This window comes from Trichechus manatus, unplaced genomic scaffold (assembly GCF_000243295.1).
Source record: "Trichechus manatus latirostris isolate Lorelei unplaced genomic scaffold, TriManLat1.0 scaffold00151, whole genome shotgun sequence".
Classification (NCBI taxonomy): Eukaryota; Metazoa; Chordata; class Mammalia; order Sirenia; family Trichechidae; genus Trichechus; species Trichechus manatus.
Window position 1 is genome coordinate 4,965,915 of NW_004444087.1, and position 15,145 is coordinate 4,981,059.

Below are 15,145 nucleotides of genomic sequence, written 5' to 3' on the forward strand. Positions count from 1 at the left end.
AGAGACACACAGACAGACACATGGGCCCACGATACACACACGGCACACACGTGTATGTGGCGCTTCTGATGGCCTGGAAGAATCACAGTGGAGGGGGGAGGGTAGGGGCTGGCTGGAGCCACATGCCTGGGCTCTGAGTAGGGCCTGCCTGCGCTGGCCCCCCAACACAGAAAGTGGGCAGCAAATTAAACCACCCTTCTTTCAGGGCTGGTGTCACAGGGGGGGCACATGGTGGCTGCGTCCCCAGTAGAGAGTTCTGGAATGCCAGAAGCTGGCTTTTGCAAAGGAGAGGTGTTATCCACATTACAGGCCTCTTTCAGAAAGGGCATTTGGGGCTGGACCTTCCCCTCCAGCTGCCCTAAAGTGACAGTCTGCAGGACTTGGCCAGGCAGCAAGGGCCCTAGAGGCAGTGAGGTGGATATATCACCACCTGTGCTCACCAGGAGAGATTCCACAGCATCTAGAAGGGATGGGGTCCTCCCTCCTTTAAAAACAATTAAAGGAACACGTGGAGTTTCTCTTTCCAGGGCAGGTGAATGAAGGGATACTGCAATTGAAGGAAATGCCAACCCTTGTGAATCAGAGACGAAGCCAGGTCTACCTGAGGCTTTGCATGGTTGGGCTGTACCTCGTCAGCCTGCCCACCTGCTCCTCCTTCCAGCCTCAGTTTTTAAGAGACTCCAGTAAAGTGAGACAATGTAATTCCGGATAGAGACAGCCAGCTCCTTGGGTGCATTTTTGCTGTTTACAAAATTAGCCAGTCGTTGTCGCCTAGTGGATCCAATTAGGTGTAACCCATACTAATGTTCAAATTAAGTCATGGAAAGCAAGTAACTCTGCAAACATGGGCCAGTGAAAAATGATAAGGTAGGTCAAATAGTTTCACTGTGCATAATTGTGTTTTTTAAAATGCCTGTCTCTACACGGTAATTAAATCACTTACATTTCAAATGGAGTGTACAATCCCACCTTGGATGTTTGCAATTGGGCACATCCCTAACTGTACACCTCACACTGTACCAGGCATTTTATCAGCCGCCTGCCGCTGAGGGCTGTTTCGAGGGAAACCAGCAGAATGGAACTCGAGCAAATGGGTGCTTACGCCTGCTTGGAGCAATCGACAAGAGTGGACGGTGCGGCCTAGATGGTCCCAAATTCGGTTCCCTCCCTCTCTCCTTCCCTCCTTTCCTTTCTATCTTCCTTCTTTCCCATATATAAAAAAAGTGTAAAGAATCTCTTAAACCATCATCCAGATATTCTGGCAACAACACAAGATGTATTTGTCACTTCTGTTCACATCATCCATAACACAGGCCACAATCAAAAACCCCAGAGTAGCATTGGAGGAATACACCAATGTCTGCCTTCACTTTGTTATCATTGTTTTGACTGTAGAGAAGGTATCCACCGACCTCACTGGCTGTGTGCAGATTCTCAAATGATCAAGAGATAAACTGTCACCTTGACTCTGAGTGAACTCCACTCCGAACACCCGACTGATATTTTTATTCCTTGGAGCAGGATTACTGGGTGAACCTAGAGCAGACCCTTAAATAAAACTCCAGTCCAGTTGGGTTTTTCCTGCAGGGAGTTTTTCTTTTTTCTTTTTTTTTCTGAGTGGAGGAAGCCACAATTGCACAATGACTATCTTTCAGATCCACTTCTGCCTCCAGCCCAGAGCTGGTTTAAATGCCAAGAGGCCTCTGGGGAAGCAGTGTGTAGGATCTGGCAGTACCTTGCCTTCTGGGTTCAAGGTTGGCAAAACCATCCTTCCAGGGAGGGAGCTGCAGGAAGACAAGTTCCAGGCCAACCAGAACCCACCTCAGGCCCCACCTCACATTGTCCAAAAATGGAAGTTCATTGGCTGGGACTCCAGCCGGGGATGTTTGCCCTCCAGCGTGAGTTGGGGAGACCTGGACCCGGGGGAAGACAGGATGTAGTCGATGCTGAACTTGATGTTCCGGTGGTTCGCTTTCCCCAGCGTGGTGGGGCTGGCGGGAGTCGGGGGCGCTGCTGGGAGGGCTGAGGCCGGGGACCTGGGCGCGCCGGCGGGCTGGGGCGAACCGCGGAATTCCCCTGCGCCGCCTGCGCCGGGTGCCCCGACCCCCTGGTCCAGTGAGCCCCGCTTAGGGCCGCGGCACCGGCGCCGGCGCCGGTAGTTCCCGTTCTCGAAGAGGTCGAGCATCGACTCGCAGCCGCCGGCGAACGTCCAGTAGTTGCCCTTGCCCTTCTCGTGGCCCTCCGTCCGGGGCACCTGGGGGCGCGCGGCGCGGAGCTTAGCGCGGGCCAGTTCCCCAACGCGCCCCGCCGCCCACCCGTCCGCCTGTACGCGCACCTGGGCTCACTGGGCACCCGGTGGGTGCAAAACCCGGGAAGTCCCTGACACCACGCTCTTCCGCCTCTTGGGGTGCAGGGCCTGGGTGGGGCGGCTTAATTTCTTAGGATGAAGTTTCCAGCAGCCGCGGAGGCGACAGTCCCTCCCCACACGCTGTCATCGGGGATAACTCGGCCGCGTGGGCCCGGCGCGGGGCCGACGACACGGGCTCTCACCTTGACAAAGCAGCTGTTGAGGGACAGGTTGTGGCGGATGGAGTTCTGCCAGGCGCGCTGGTTGGCACGGTAGTAGGGGAACTTGCGCATGATGAAGTCGTAGATGCCCGACAGGGTCACGCGGCCTGCCGGGCTCTGCTGGATGGCCATGGCGATCAGTGCGATGTAGCTGCGAACGGGGTTCAGGCCCCCAGCCGTCTGGAGTCTTCACTGGGTCAGCCCTTCCGGGGCTCCGGGTCCCCTTCCAAGGCCGACCCCACTACCCTTCCCTGCCCCTGGATGCCGTTGGGGTGTTGGAGGTGGAGGGCGGGAGGTGACCCCTGGAGCTCTGTCCTGCTTCTACCCGGACCCCAGCAGTGTCTTCCCCGCATTTGGGTGTCCCCTCAGGGAGGTCGGGAGAACTTTCCCGGCTACCCTCGAACGTGCAACGCGCCCCGGCTAAGCCCTGCCTGAGAGAAGGAAGCACCTCCCCCTTCCTCTGTCCCGGGCACGTCCAGCTACTTCGCCCCCTGAGGAGGAGGGTCGCAGCCTGCAGCCCCCGACACCGACCCCCGACCCTCGCAGTCACCTGTACGCCGGCCGCGTGAGCCGCTTTTGCTCGTCGGAGCTGCCTGCTGGGAAGTCGTCGGCGTCGTAGTTGAAACAGTTGTAGGGGTACTGTGAACTGTCAAACATCTCCGTGCGCCTGGCGCCTCGGGCCCCGCCACAGCTGCCGCCGCCTCCTCCGCGCCGCCCGCCGGTCCTGATGGTGCGATCTTCTCCGGCCGTGGGCCTGCCGCGTCTGCACTGCGGGCTGCTCTGCGCCACAGCCGGGAACCGGGGCTTCTGGGGTCCCCCGCCCGCCCCACCCCGCTCTCCTGCATCCAATCCCGGCGCGGGGAGGCCCCAGCCACCGGTGACAGCGGCGCGGGGGGAGCGGAGCCAGGCGCGATTCTCAGTGACCCTCTGACCGGCTGCGGGAGGAGGGAGCGGCGCGCTGGGTGGTCCGACGGGCGGGGGCGGGTGTGGGGGCCCTCGCAGGCCTCCACTCCTTGCTCCCGGCGCCTCGTCGCGTTCCCTGTGCTTGCCCCAGAGCTCGGGGCTGGCTGTGTCCCCCGAGCTGGGGTCGGGGCTCCCCAAAGCCTCCCCTCAAGCGGAGGCCTCTTCGGAGCCCGCTGGTCCTGTGCGCCCTGGGCGCACCTTAAGCCACGGGGGCATCCCTGGCGCCTGGGTCCTTGGGTAGACACGGGTTCTGAGTAGTGGCTGCCAGAGCGGAGCCCGGAGCCGGCCACCGAGAGGGCCAGAGCCTCTTTCTGCCCCAGAGCTGCTGGGCCCAGCCGCCGGGATCTGTGGAGCCCAAGGATTGTCTCCCCGCCGGGGGCAGGAAAGGCACCGCCAGTGGCCCTGGATCAAAGCTAGGCCTGATACACTGCGTCCAACTTTTCCGCAGACGCCCTTGTGATCCCGCCTCCCTGTCCCATCCTGCCCAGAACTGTGCCTCCTTCAGGAACCCCAGCTCCAGGCACCAACCGCAGCCAGTGGTCTGGGCCTGCCAGTAACCCAGCCCTGCGCTCTGGGGCAGAGCTCCGGTCCTGGGCGGTAGACTTTCCTTTAGCAAAGTCGCTACCTTACCGCTCCCTTCTATCGACAAAGCCCCATTCAATGAATGGGTCGGTGGGTGCAGAAGGAAAGAGAAGGGAAGGGGAAGGGGAGGGGGAGGAGAGGGGAGGGAAAAGAATGAGAGAGAAGGGATCTAGGTTAAGACATTCCAAGAGGAAAAGCAGTGAGGTGGGATCTTAGGGGAGGCTCTTTGCTTCATTCCACCTGAAGGTGTTTCCCTGGGTAATCTGCAGAATTCTGACCGGGATCCCAGTGCTGCATCTCCCTGAACCCAGGAAGCCTGGGACAAGATCCTTCTTCCAGAAAGCTCCCCTTTGAAGCAGAGCCCTCAGCTCTGAGATGACCCAGGCGCAGGCCAGTAGATTGGCCTCAGGAAATGAATGGCCCCAGGAAACCTGATACTGCCCTTCCCCCTTGGTAAGAAGGGCCCGCAGGCCCGCACAGTGCCAGCGGAGGATCTTCTTGGAGAAGAGGCCATGGCACTGCCAGGTCTTCCAGAAAAGCCTCCCGGGTGTGAAGTGCCAGGTCCCCTGCTTTCGGCACTGCGGCTGTCTCGTTCAGGCCCCGGTGCGCCCAATAGCTCCGCACCATGCTCACCATCAGATGTCAAAATAAAAAGCACTGTAACACAGAAAAGGGAAAACAGTTTGGCAGTTTCTTCGAAAACTAAATGTGCAACCGCCGTGCAACTCCGCAACGAGTTTCTTTATGTGGCCTTTTGCCTTGGTTCTGTGGAAAAGAGAGAAAAAGAAAACAGCTTGGGAGATTTTTTCCCCTGGACCCTGAGGAGTTGTTACAGTTGCCTTGTTACAGTTACCCAGGGAAGAAGCCAGTCCCTGCTAGTAGAAAATGTCAGTTATTGTGCAAATAGATGGAGCCACTTGAGAGAGGATTGGTCAGTTATTATGCAAATGGGGCGCATAAAATCTATCCAGTAGGATTGAGCCACCTGCCTGGATAAGCACACTTTTCCCACAGAGGTTGAGGAGGACCTCACTATCACCAAGAGGAAGAGCCTGGAGTGGAGTGCGTCCTTTGGACCCAGGGTCCCTGTGCTGAGAACCTCGTAGACCCAGGAGACGGAGCTGTAACACTGGAGTGGGGGCAGCAGAACCAGGAGACAGGTGCAAGACGGCATAGTGGGCTTTCTGGCCCATGGATCAAGGTGGCTACAGTGGGCTTGCCAAGCCATGGAGTGAGAGAGCTGAGCATCTTTGGGTAGGAGGCTTGCTGGCAGGAGGAGTAGGGTGCCTCTGGGCACTTGTTGGTGGAGCTAGAAAGCTGGAGCAGGGAGGAGGCCAGGTCTGAGCAGGAGCCGAGGCCAGGCTCAAGAGGGGGCTGAGAGGAGGCCTGTCATGAGGGGGTTGAGAAGAGGCCTGCGTGACTGAGAGAGAGAAAGACAGATGTCCTGCTCCAAAAAAGGGAGGGATGTGCTCTTCACTTTGAGGGAAACTTCCAGACCTTGCTTATGTGCTTCCTGACACCGATCATGTCCTGTTCCTGTTACTTCCAAGTTAATCCTGATCCCATGTTACTTCCCTAATCAACCTTATAACTGTGAGTATGGTCTGTGAGTTCCGTGTGGCCATTGCAACAAATTATGGAACCTAGCAGAGAAGTAGAGAGTGCCCTGGGGAGGATGGCTGGTGTCAGCATTGGTAAAAAGGTTGGAGAGTAGAGGTATGTCTGACCTCCATTTCATAGGAATCAGCTTTGGGCCGATGCTGGTGCTGATTCTCATCCCCCCTGAAGTTAGAGGAGGTCCAACGCTACCACTACCCCACTGCAGCACTCCTGGGCACTTACCCCAGAGAAATGAAAATTTATGTCCACAAAGAAGCCTGTACGCGGATGTTCATTGTAGCTTTATTTGTAATGGCCAGAGACTGGAAGCCACCCAGATGTCTCTCAACAGGGGAATGATTAAACTGGGTCCATCCACACCTTGGAATACAACTCAGCGATAAAAAGGAAGGAACCATTGATACATGCAACAATGTGGGTGATTCTCCAGTGAAGGAGCAATTGATACACACAACAATGTGGGTGATTCTCCAAAGAATTAAGCTCCGTGAAAAAAGCCAATCCCAAAAGGTTACATACTGTGCAATCCCATTTATGCAACATTCTTCAAATGACAAAATTATGAGATGGAGAACAGATTAGTGGTTGCCAGGGGTATGGGATGTGAGGGGGGTGAGTTGAGAGGGGGGCTATAAAAATGCAACATGGGAGATCCTTGTAGTGCTGGGATGCTCTGAATTTTGACTTTTTCCATGTCAAGACCCTGGCTGTGATGTTGACCATGGTTTTGCAAGATGTCACCCCTGGGGGGAACTGGGTAAAGGGTACATACATTGACTACAGTTTTGCAAGATGTCACCATTGGGGGGAACTGGGTAAAGGGTGCATACGTTGACTACAGTTTTGCAAGATGTCACCATTGGGGGGAACTGGGTAAAGGTACATGGGATCTCTGTGTAATTTCTTACAACTGCATGTGGAATCTGCAATGAACTCAAGAAAAAAGAAAGGTTTAGCTACAAAAGTGCTGAATGGTCTTGGGGCCTCTCGCCGTGCCCTTCAAAGTGTGGTTCAGGACACTGAAGCTCAGAGGTGCCGAGCTGTGTGAATACAGTTAGACTGAGCAGCATGGCCTTGGTCCTCAGTGGGTCCATGCCAAAACGGGGATGGAACCCTGGTCGCCTGCCTCCGCATTTGGGGTTCTCCATTGATCCTGATGCCCACGTCCCCACTATTCTTGCCCCCCTCCTCTTTCTACTTCCACAAACCTTCAGATGAGCTTTTAGGGTTCTGCGGACTTGAGATCCGAGATCCTGGGGCTTGTCCTCCTGGGAGCCCAAGGTCAGCCATCAGCCAAGGGAGATCTGGGGGAAGCTGGTGGAGTGAGAGGCATGTCTCCTGACTGGCAGGTGGGCCGGCCCATCAGTAAGTGTGCGTGAGCTGTCCCTGATCAGACCAGACCTGGCTGCAACTTCACCACAGCTTTCCCAGTCCCGGCCAACGTCTCTGCCCAGCCCTAACCCAGGACTTCACCAGGAAGGGGGTTCTGGGACGTGGATCCAGCTTAGCCAGGTCGGCACTGCACAGAACCCTCTGTCCTCCGTCTCTGCCTCACTCCTCCAAGGAGAGTCAGCTCCATGTGGCCAGCACACTCGGCCCCTCCCCATCACGTGTGCGCTGACCAGCCCTCCAGAAGCATCCCTTCTTTGTGAAGATCGTGCACCAAAGCCACAGAGCATCAGACAACAGTAATTCTGGCAATAGTGGTGCCTTGGTTCATGCCACACTCTATGAAGGGTGTTACATCCTTTTCAGAGCAGCCCTCCAAAGTAGGCGCAATTGCTGAGCCCCCTCCCATTTTACAAGAAGGAAGCTGAGAGTTGGGGGTGGGGAAGGTTTGGTAACGTGCCCAGGATCCCACAGCTGGTGAAGATCAGAGCCAGTGTTTGAAATCAGCTCCACCTAGCCGAAGAGCTCTGCCTATTAAAACCATGCTCCCTGTGGGTCACTTCCAGGAGCTAATGAGAAATGCATGAGCTCGAGGGAGGTGCTACAGAAAGGAGGTACCTCAGTTGCAATCTGGGCTGTTTTGTTTGGGATGAGACTCTGGTCCCAAATTCCGTGCACTACTGTGCTTTGTAACTCCCTGGCGGGGTTCTGTGCCCTGCATAAAACCGGGAGTTGCTTTAGACGAGATGGTTGGTTCTGCAGGGGCCTGAATTTGTGAGTGCAAAACAAGTCTATCCTCCAACTTCAGCAGATCTAGGACGCATGCTCAGTGGGCCTGGCATCTGGCGGACATGTGGGAGCCCCTTCCCACTGTGGCCCAGGCTTGGGGGAGCCTCTGGATCACCCCTCAGCTGGTTTCAAACCAATCAAACAGGAAGAGCAATTTATATGAGCTTGACAAGAGACAGAAGCAATCACAGAAGAGGAACACAATGCCCTCAAAAGCAATTAGCTGAACTTATCTACAGTCTGCTACCACTCATATAAAAACAAAACCAAACATCAGCTCATAAAAGCCCATAAAAGTATGCAGATGCTTAGCAGTTATGGTGAACATGATGATGTACATTTTCTGAGCAATTATTGTGTGCTAGACACTACTCTATGTACTTTACAGATAATAACTCATTTAATCCATCAACAACTCAAGGGGAGCAGATTGCCCAAAGTTACACAGCTAGCAAGTCACAGCAGTCCTGGGTGGTGCAAATAGTTTGCACTTGACTACTAACATAAAGGTTGGTGGTTTGAATCCACCCAGCAGTGCTGCAGAAGAAAGTCCTGGTGATCTACTTCCGTAAAAAGATTACAGCCAAAGAAACCCTATGGAGCAGTTCTGCTCTGTAACATGGAGCCACCTCCTGTTGGAATGGACTTGATGGCAGTGGCTTTCGTTTATCTTCTTGAGTGATAAAGTCAGGATATACACCATGCCTTTAGGTACTGCACCAACCTGCCTCTGTTGAGAAAAAGATTTGGAAGGATTGGCCCTAAATAAATAATAGTGGTTACCTCTGGAGAGAGAACTAAGCAAACTTTAGTCATAGTGTTTTAATTTTTTATGAGAACAGTTTATTGATGTATTTCTTGTGCAATAAAAATAATTGAATTTGCATTGATTACTGTATTAGTTTTTTATTGCTGTGCAACATGTTGCCACAAACTTAGAGGCTTAAGCTAAAGACCATTTGTTAGCTCATAGCTGTGTAGGTCAGAAGTCAGGTACGTACAGTGTGAGTGCTTCTCTGCTCAGGGTGTCACAAGGCTTTAATCAAGGTGTCAGCTGGGCCACATACTTATCTAGAAGCTCTGGGAAAAATCTGTTTCCAGGCTCATTCTTGTTGTTGGCAAAATTCAGTTCTTTTCGGTTGTAAGACTGAGGCCCTGCTTTCTTGCTGACTGCCAGCCAGGGGCTGCTCTCAGCTCCTGGAGGCCACCCGCATTCCTTACCACAAGGCCCCCTCCATCTTCACACCTGCAATGCCTCTCTGAACCCTTCTTCTGCTTCAGACCTCTGACTTCCTCCTCTGCAGTCAGTCAGAGAGCACGCTCATGTAATTACAGCAGGATTGCTGGGATAATCCCCCTAACTTACGGTCAAGTGTGTCATGTAACACGACCTAATCACAAGGGTAAAATTCATCATATTTGCAGCCCAGTGTACACCATGGGTGTGTACACTGGGGGACACAAAATCTTGGGGGCCATCTTAGAATTGTTTATCATAAAAACCAAAAAAATCAGGAGACATTCTGAAGCTGATGGTGGCGTGACACTGGCTGGATTGTGGGACATAAACATTGTGGAACTGAAATATTTTGCCATGAATTCCAGGGTGGGTTGAAAGAGAGAGGCCGCAAGACTGAGAAGATGCATTGGGTGACCTGAGAAGATTTAAGGCAGGGCCAGCTTCCTGGGGTGTGACCAGTGCAGTGGCTCAGGGTCCCATGCCTCATGCTTGGGATTTAATGCTTTGTCTTTGCCATCTGGAAGAGGATAATAATCTTGTCTTTAAATTTGTGTTTTGTAACTGAAGTCTAACGGGATAATGTAGCATGCACTGGGGGCTTGAACCTCAGCTCACAGGCAGTCCACCTTCTGCCACCTTCCTGGCTCCTGGAGACAGGTTCAGGGACAGGTTCTAAGGCACCTTCTCCCTGCAACCTGGTGCCCTAGGGATTGCATATCTTCCATGGGTTGGGGTGGCAGGCTTGCAGGAAGGGGAGATGGACTTCCTTGTTGCCACTGACTCTGCATTTTCATTTTGCACTGTTATTGCTGTTGTTGTTAACTGCTGTCAAGTTGGCCCTCATTCATGGCGACCCTACGCACAACAACACAGAGCAAAACATTGTCCGGTCCTGCTCGGTTGCGGATTGGACCATTGTGATCTATAATGTTTTTCACTGGCTGCTTTTTGGAAGTAGATCACCAGGCCTTTCTTAGTAGCCTTTCTCAGTCTGGAAGCTCCACTGAAAGTGTTTGGCATCATAGCAACATATAAGCGTCCGCTGAGGGACGGGTGGTGGCTGCGCATGAGTTGCATTGGCTGGGAATTGAACTCCTACATGGAAGGCAAGAATTCAACCACTGAACCACCACTGCCCCTTTTCATTTTGCACTGGGCCCTGAAAATTATGTAGCCATCCCTGGGTTGAGAGAAGAAGTGATCAGAACATTGTAGTAAATAAATTTTGGTGGATGATTAGAAAAAAAAACAAAAAACCAAACCCATTGCCATCGAGTTGACTCCACTCATAGCGACCCTATAGGATAGAGAACAATTTCCCTATAGGGTTTCCAAGGAGTGGTTGGTGGATTTGAGCTGTCAGCCTTTTGGTTAGCAGCCTGAGCTCTTAACCACTGTGCCATCAGGGCTCCCTGTCTATCATACTCCATAAAAATGAAAACTAAGTGTAGTAAACTTATATGAGTTTCCTGTGGCTATCTTAACAATCACAACTTGCCACAAACTGGGTGCCTTAAAACAACAGAAATTTATTACCTCACAGTTCCGGAGGTCAGGAGTCTGAAATCAAGGTGTTGGCGGGGCGGGGCTCCCTCTGGAAGCTCTAGGGGAGCATCCTTCCTTATCTCTTCCAGCTTCTGGTGGCCCCTGGCGTACATTGGCTTGTGGCTGCTATCACTTCAATCTCTGCCTCCATCTTCGCGTGGCTGTCTTGCCTCTGTCTTCCTGTCTCTTCTCCTCTTTTACAGGGCACACTCAGTTGGAATTAGGACCCGCCCTGTTCCAGTACGACCTCAGATTATCCTAACTCATAGCATCTTCAAAGACTGTTTCCGAACAAGGTCATGTTCATAGATACCAGGAGTTAGGACTTCAGCATAAATTTAGGGGTACACAGTTCAACCCACAACACTTGTCTAGGACAGAAGCAATCACCCAACTGTACTGAAACCAACCCATAGTCTGTGTGGTGGGATCTGATGGGCTCCAGCAGAGGCAGTGTCCTGCCAAGAGTTGCACAACCAGGTACATATACACTCAGGGGTACCCAACTTACCTCACAGTGCTCACACAAACAAAATTAGAAATAATAAGGGCAAAGTAACTGCAGATGCAAAGAGAAAACTAAAAAATAAAACGAGTTGTAAGACCCTCCTTATTTTCCTCTTTACTTGCCTGCCAAGGGTATGCAAGTGTTTGAAGACTCTGAGATGCCAGAACAGCAGTTCTCAAATTTTCCATCTCAGGATCCTTCACAATCCTAAAAATATTGAGATCCTCAAAGGCCCTCAATAGAGCATCACGACATATTCTGGGTAGAAACTAGCAGTTAAATGAATTAATCTTTTAGTTCTCACAAACGTATTGAGTAGAATAGCTAAGTCCCAGAACAACATGTACAATATGATACCATTTATAATGGTGCAAACGGTTAAGCACTTGACTACTAGCCGAAAGGTTGGTGGTTCGAACCACCCAGAGGCATCTCAGAAGACAGGCCTGGTAATCTGCTTTAGAAAGGTCACAGCCTTGCAACCTCCATGGAGCCAAGTTCTACTCTGCAATACCTGGGGTTGTCATGAGTCACAATGTATTCGACGGTAAGTAACAACAACAATAAAATGAATATTAAAAACAAAACAATGAACTGTGTTGTTTACAGATACATATGTATGTGGCAAAAATATAAAGTTGTGTCTTAATAAACACCAAGTTTTGTTTGTATTTGGCCTTGAGGCAGGAGAAAGGAAATGAGTGTGGTAGGGTGGGGGGTGAATATAGGGGCCTTCAGACTTTTCTCTATAATATCTTGTCATATCTTACTTGCACACTTTGGTATTTTTATTAAAAATTATGTTCATTACAGAAAATTTATAAAGTAGAGAAAGGTATAAAATAAAAATCACCTATGATTCTACCATTCCGAGCTAACCACTGTTCACACTCTGGTACCTACTCTTCCAATTTTGGAGTGTGGGTGCCATTTGCAAAACTGTTTATCATTCAAAATTCTTCAAAAACTTTATTTTTAATGGCCACAGAATATTGAATGGGCCAGAATTCATTTATAAATCATATTTTAAATGTTTCTAGGGAGCATATTTATAATATGAATAATCACCTAATTTCTAACTATAGGTTTATTAGTGGTGAGTTTCCTTAAAAATCAGACCCAAACTTTCTTTTTTTGAAGAAGACAAGCCTTATGAGGCTCACTCATTCATTCAGCTGCAACTTTTGGGCATCTACCATTTTCCAGATCACACGAACACTCTTTTGGCCTGGGAATAATCACAGCAGCTCAGACAAAGGGAACATCCTGAGTGATTGTGCTGGAAAGTTCTAAGAGTTGAGGAGAGGAAATTTGACTGTTCTGCTCCCCAGCCCTCAATGAATGCTGCATGAAGAGACTAAGCAAGAAGTACAAAAATTATATTCGTGGCACTTTTCCAAACCCACACAGCAAGCATTTGAATAATTTCCCGAATCACCGCGGTTGAGCCTGTTGAGTTTGCCAGCCAGCAGAAATGGAGGCAATTAGCATCTTGTGACTCTTTCTTGACAAGCAATCATCACTGCTTTCCTTTCAGAAGTAAAATGTAGCATTTGAGAAGGCGAACTTTTTAACAATTGTTTACAGAGCTCTACACTTCAGTGAGATGAATAGCCAAGGAAAGAACAAAGCAAACCACATAAACTCTGCCCTTAAAAGGCACTTAGGGGGTTAGGAGACTGCCCCCTTTATACTTCATCCGAATCTCACGTTCACGCCTTCTCCTGAGTACCGAGAGTCTGGGACCCAGAAGTCAGACAGAAATGGGGTGAAATCCTACCCCACTGCTTGTCAGCTGTGCAACATTTGGCAAATTACTCAAAATACCGAGCATTCAATTCCCTACTCTGGAAGTCCAGGACATTAATAGATTATTGCTCATCGGATCGCTGTTGTTGTTAGGTGCTGACTCATAGTGACCCTGTGTACAACAGAACAAAACACTGCCTGGTCCTGTACCATCCTCACAATCGTTGTTATGCTTGAGCTCATGGTTTCGGCCACCGTGTCAGTCCATCTTGTTGAGGGTCTTCCTCTTTTTTGCTGACCCTCTACCGAGCATGATGTCCTTCTCCAGGGACTGATCCCTCCTGAAAACATGTTCCAAGTATGTGAGACAAAGTCTCACCATCCTTGCTTCTAAGAAGCATTTTGTCTGTACTTCTTCCAGGACAGATTTGTTCATTCTTTTGGCAGTCCATGGTATATTCCATATTCTTCACCAACACCATAATTCAAAGGTGTTAATTTTTCTTTGTTCTTCCTTATTCATTGCCCAGCTTTTGCATGTATATGAGGCAATTGAAAACACCATGGCTTGGGTCAGGCACACCTTAGGCTTCTAGGTGACATCTTTGCTTTTTAACACTTTAAAGAGATCCTTTGCAGCAGATTTGCCCAATGAAATGCGTCTGATTTCTTGACTGCTGCATCCATGGGTGTTGATTATGGATCCAAGTAAAAGGAAATCCTTGACAGCTTCAGTCTTTTCTCCGTTTATCATGATGTTGCTTATTGGTCCACTTGTGAGGATTTTTGTTTTCTTTATGTTGAGGTGTTCGATAATTTCCTCATTCGGTTGGATCATCTTTCCTTGGAATAGGTGTAAATATGGATCTCTTCCAGTCGGTTGGCCAGGTAGTTGTCTTCCAAATAATAGATTATTGCTCATTGGATTGTTAGGTGTATTAAATAAAATAAGCAGTAGAAAAACATTAGAGGTTCTTAGTGTTTTTATTTATTGTGGTGCACAGAGAGACACAGAGACAGAGAGGGAGGAAGAGAGGAAAGCAGAGAAAGACAGAAAGAGATAGAGATAAAAAGAAAAACAGACAGAGACAAAGAGGAGAGAGACAAGGAAGAAGAGAGAGACAGACACAGAGGGAGACAGAAGCAGACAGAGAGACAGACAGAAGCAGAGAGAGACAGAGACAGAGAGACAGAAAGGGAGGGAGGAAGGCAAGGGGAGAAAGAGAGGCTAGGTTTTGAAATCAGCTGACTAGGATTTGTACATAATTGTATTTTGATGGTTTGAAAAATTCTTGAGGAAATTAATCATCTTTTAGGAAATTATAAATGAACAAAATTGAAAACCTAACAGATCAATAACTAGGGAAGAATTGTAGCTATCACACTGATGAGCAGAGACTTGGTACAAGTAGGAAAAAACTATTTTGTCATACAATGTCCTTTCATTTTTGCTTTTTTGAATCTCCCGTTCCCATCTCTGAAGGAGATCTCAGGCAGATTCTGAAATTTCCGATCACTTTCAGATATTGAAGTACTTTTTTATTCTTGGGTATTAGAAGGTCCACCCTGGACCTAAACAAGTAGAGAGATAATACCTTGATCGTGAGTCAGAAGACTCAGTATTGTTAAAATGAAGATGTCAGTTCTCCCCAAACTGTTGCTCAGATTCAATGCAATCCCAATGAAAATACCAGGGGGATTTTTTGTTTTTTTTTAAAGAGAAATGGACAAGCTATTCTAAAATTCGTATGGAAATGCAAAGGATCAGAATAGCTAAAACAACTTGGAAAAAGAGTGAAGTTGGAGGACTAATCCTATCTGATTTCAATAATCATTTAGAAGTTATAGCAATCTAAATAGTGTGGTATTGGCACAAAGACAAATAGATCAATGGGACAGAACAGAGGGTTCAGACACTGACCCACGCACATGTGGACCATGTATTTTTGACAAAGACGAAAAGGCAGCAGTGGCGAGGAGAGCCTTCTCAACAAAGGGTGCTGGAATAATTGGATATTCATATGTTAAAAATAATAACTTGGATCCATATCTCACACAATATACAAAAATTCACTCAAAATGAACCACTGACCTAAGTGTAAAATCTAAAACTATAAAACTTCTAGAAGAAAATCTTTGTGGTCTTGTATTTGGCAAAGCCTTCTTAGGTAAAACAAGAAAAGCACAATTCA

General features: G+C 49.5%; 1 protein-coding gene across 1 annotated transcript; it reads right to left on the bottom strand.

Moving 5' to 3' along the window:
- Positions 1-1,834: 1,834 nt before the first annotated feature.
- FOXL3 (forkhead box L3) lies at positions 1,835-3,225 on the bottom strand. Its single transcript, XM_004385975.1, has 3 exons — positions 3,119-3,225; positions 2,551-2,719; positions 1,835-2,254 (listed from the first exon to the last, which is right to left on the bottom strand). The coding sequence occupies exons 1-3, from the start codon at positions 3,223-3,225 to the stop codon at positions 1,835-1,837; spliced, it is 696 nt and encodes a 231-aa protein (XP_004386032.1).
- Between the last annotated feature and the right edge of the window lie 11,920 nt (positions 3,226-15,145).

Excerpts from the sequence above, each read along its gene's own strand:
- FOXL3 (XM_004385975.1), bottom strand. The coding sequence starts at position 3,225 with ATGTTTGACAGTTCACAGTACCCCTACAACTGTTTCAACTACGACGCC. Across the intron at positions 2,720-3,118 it reads CTCACGCGGCCGGCGTACAG|CTACATCGCACTGATCGCCA; the intron begins GTGACTGCGAGG and ends CCCCGTTCGCAG. Across the intron at positions 2,255-2,550 it reads TCAACAGCTGCTTTGTCAAG|GTGCCCCGGACGGAGGGCCA; the intron begins GTGAGAGCCCGT and ends GCGCGCCCCCAG.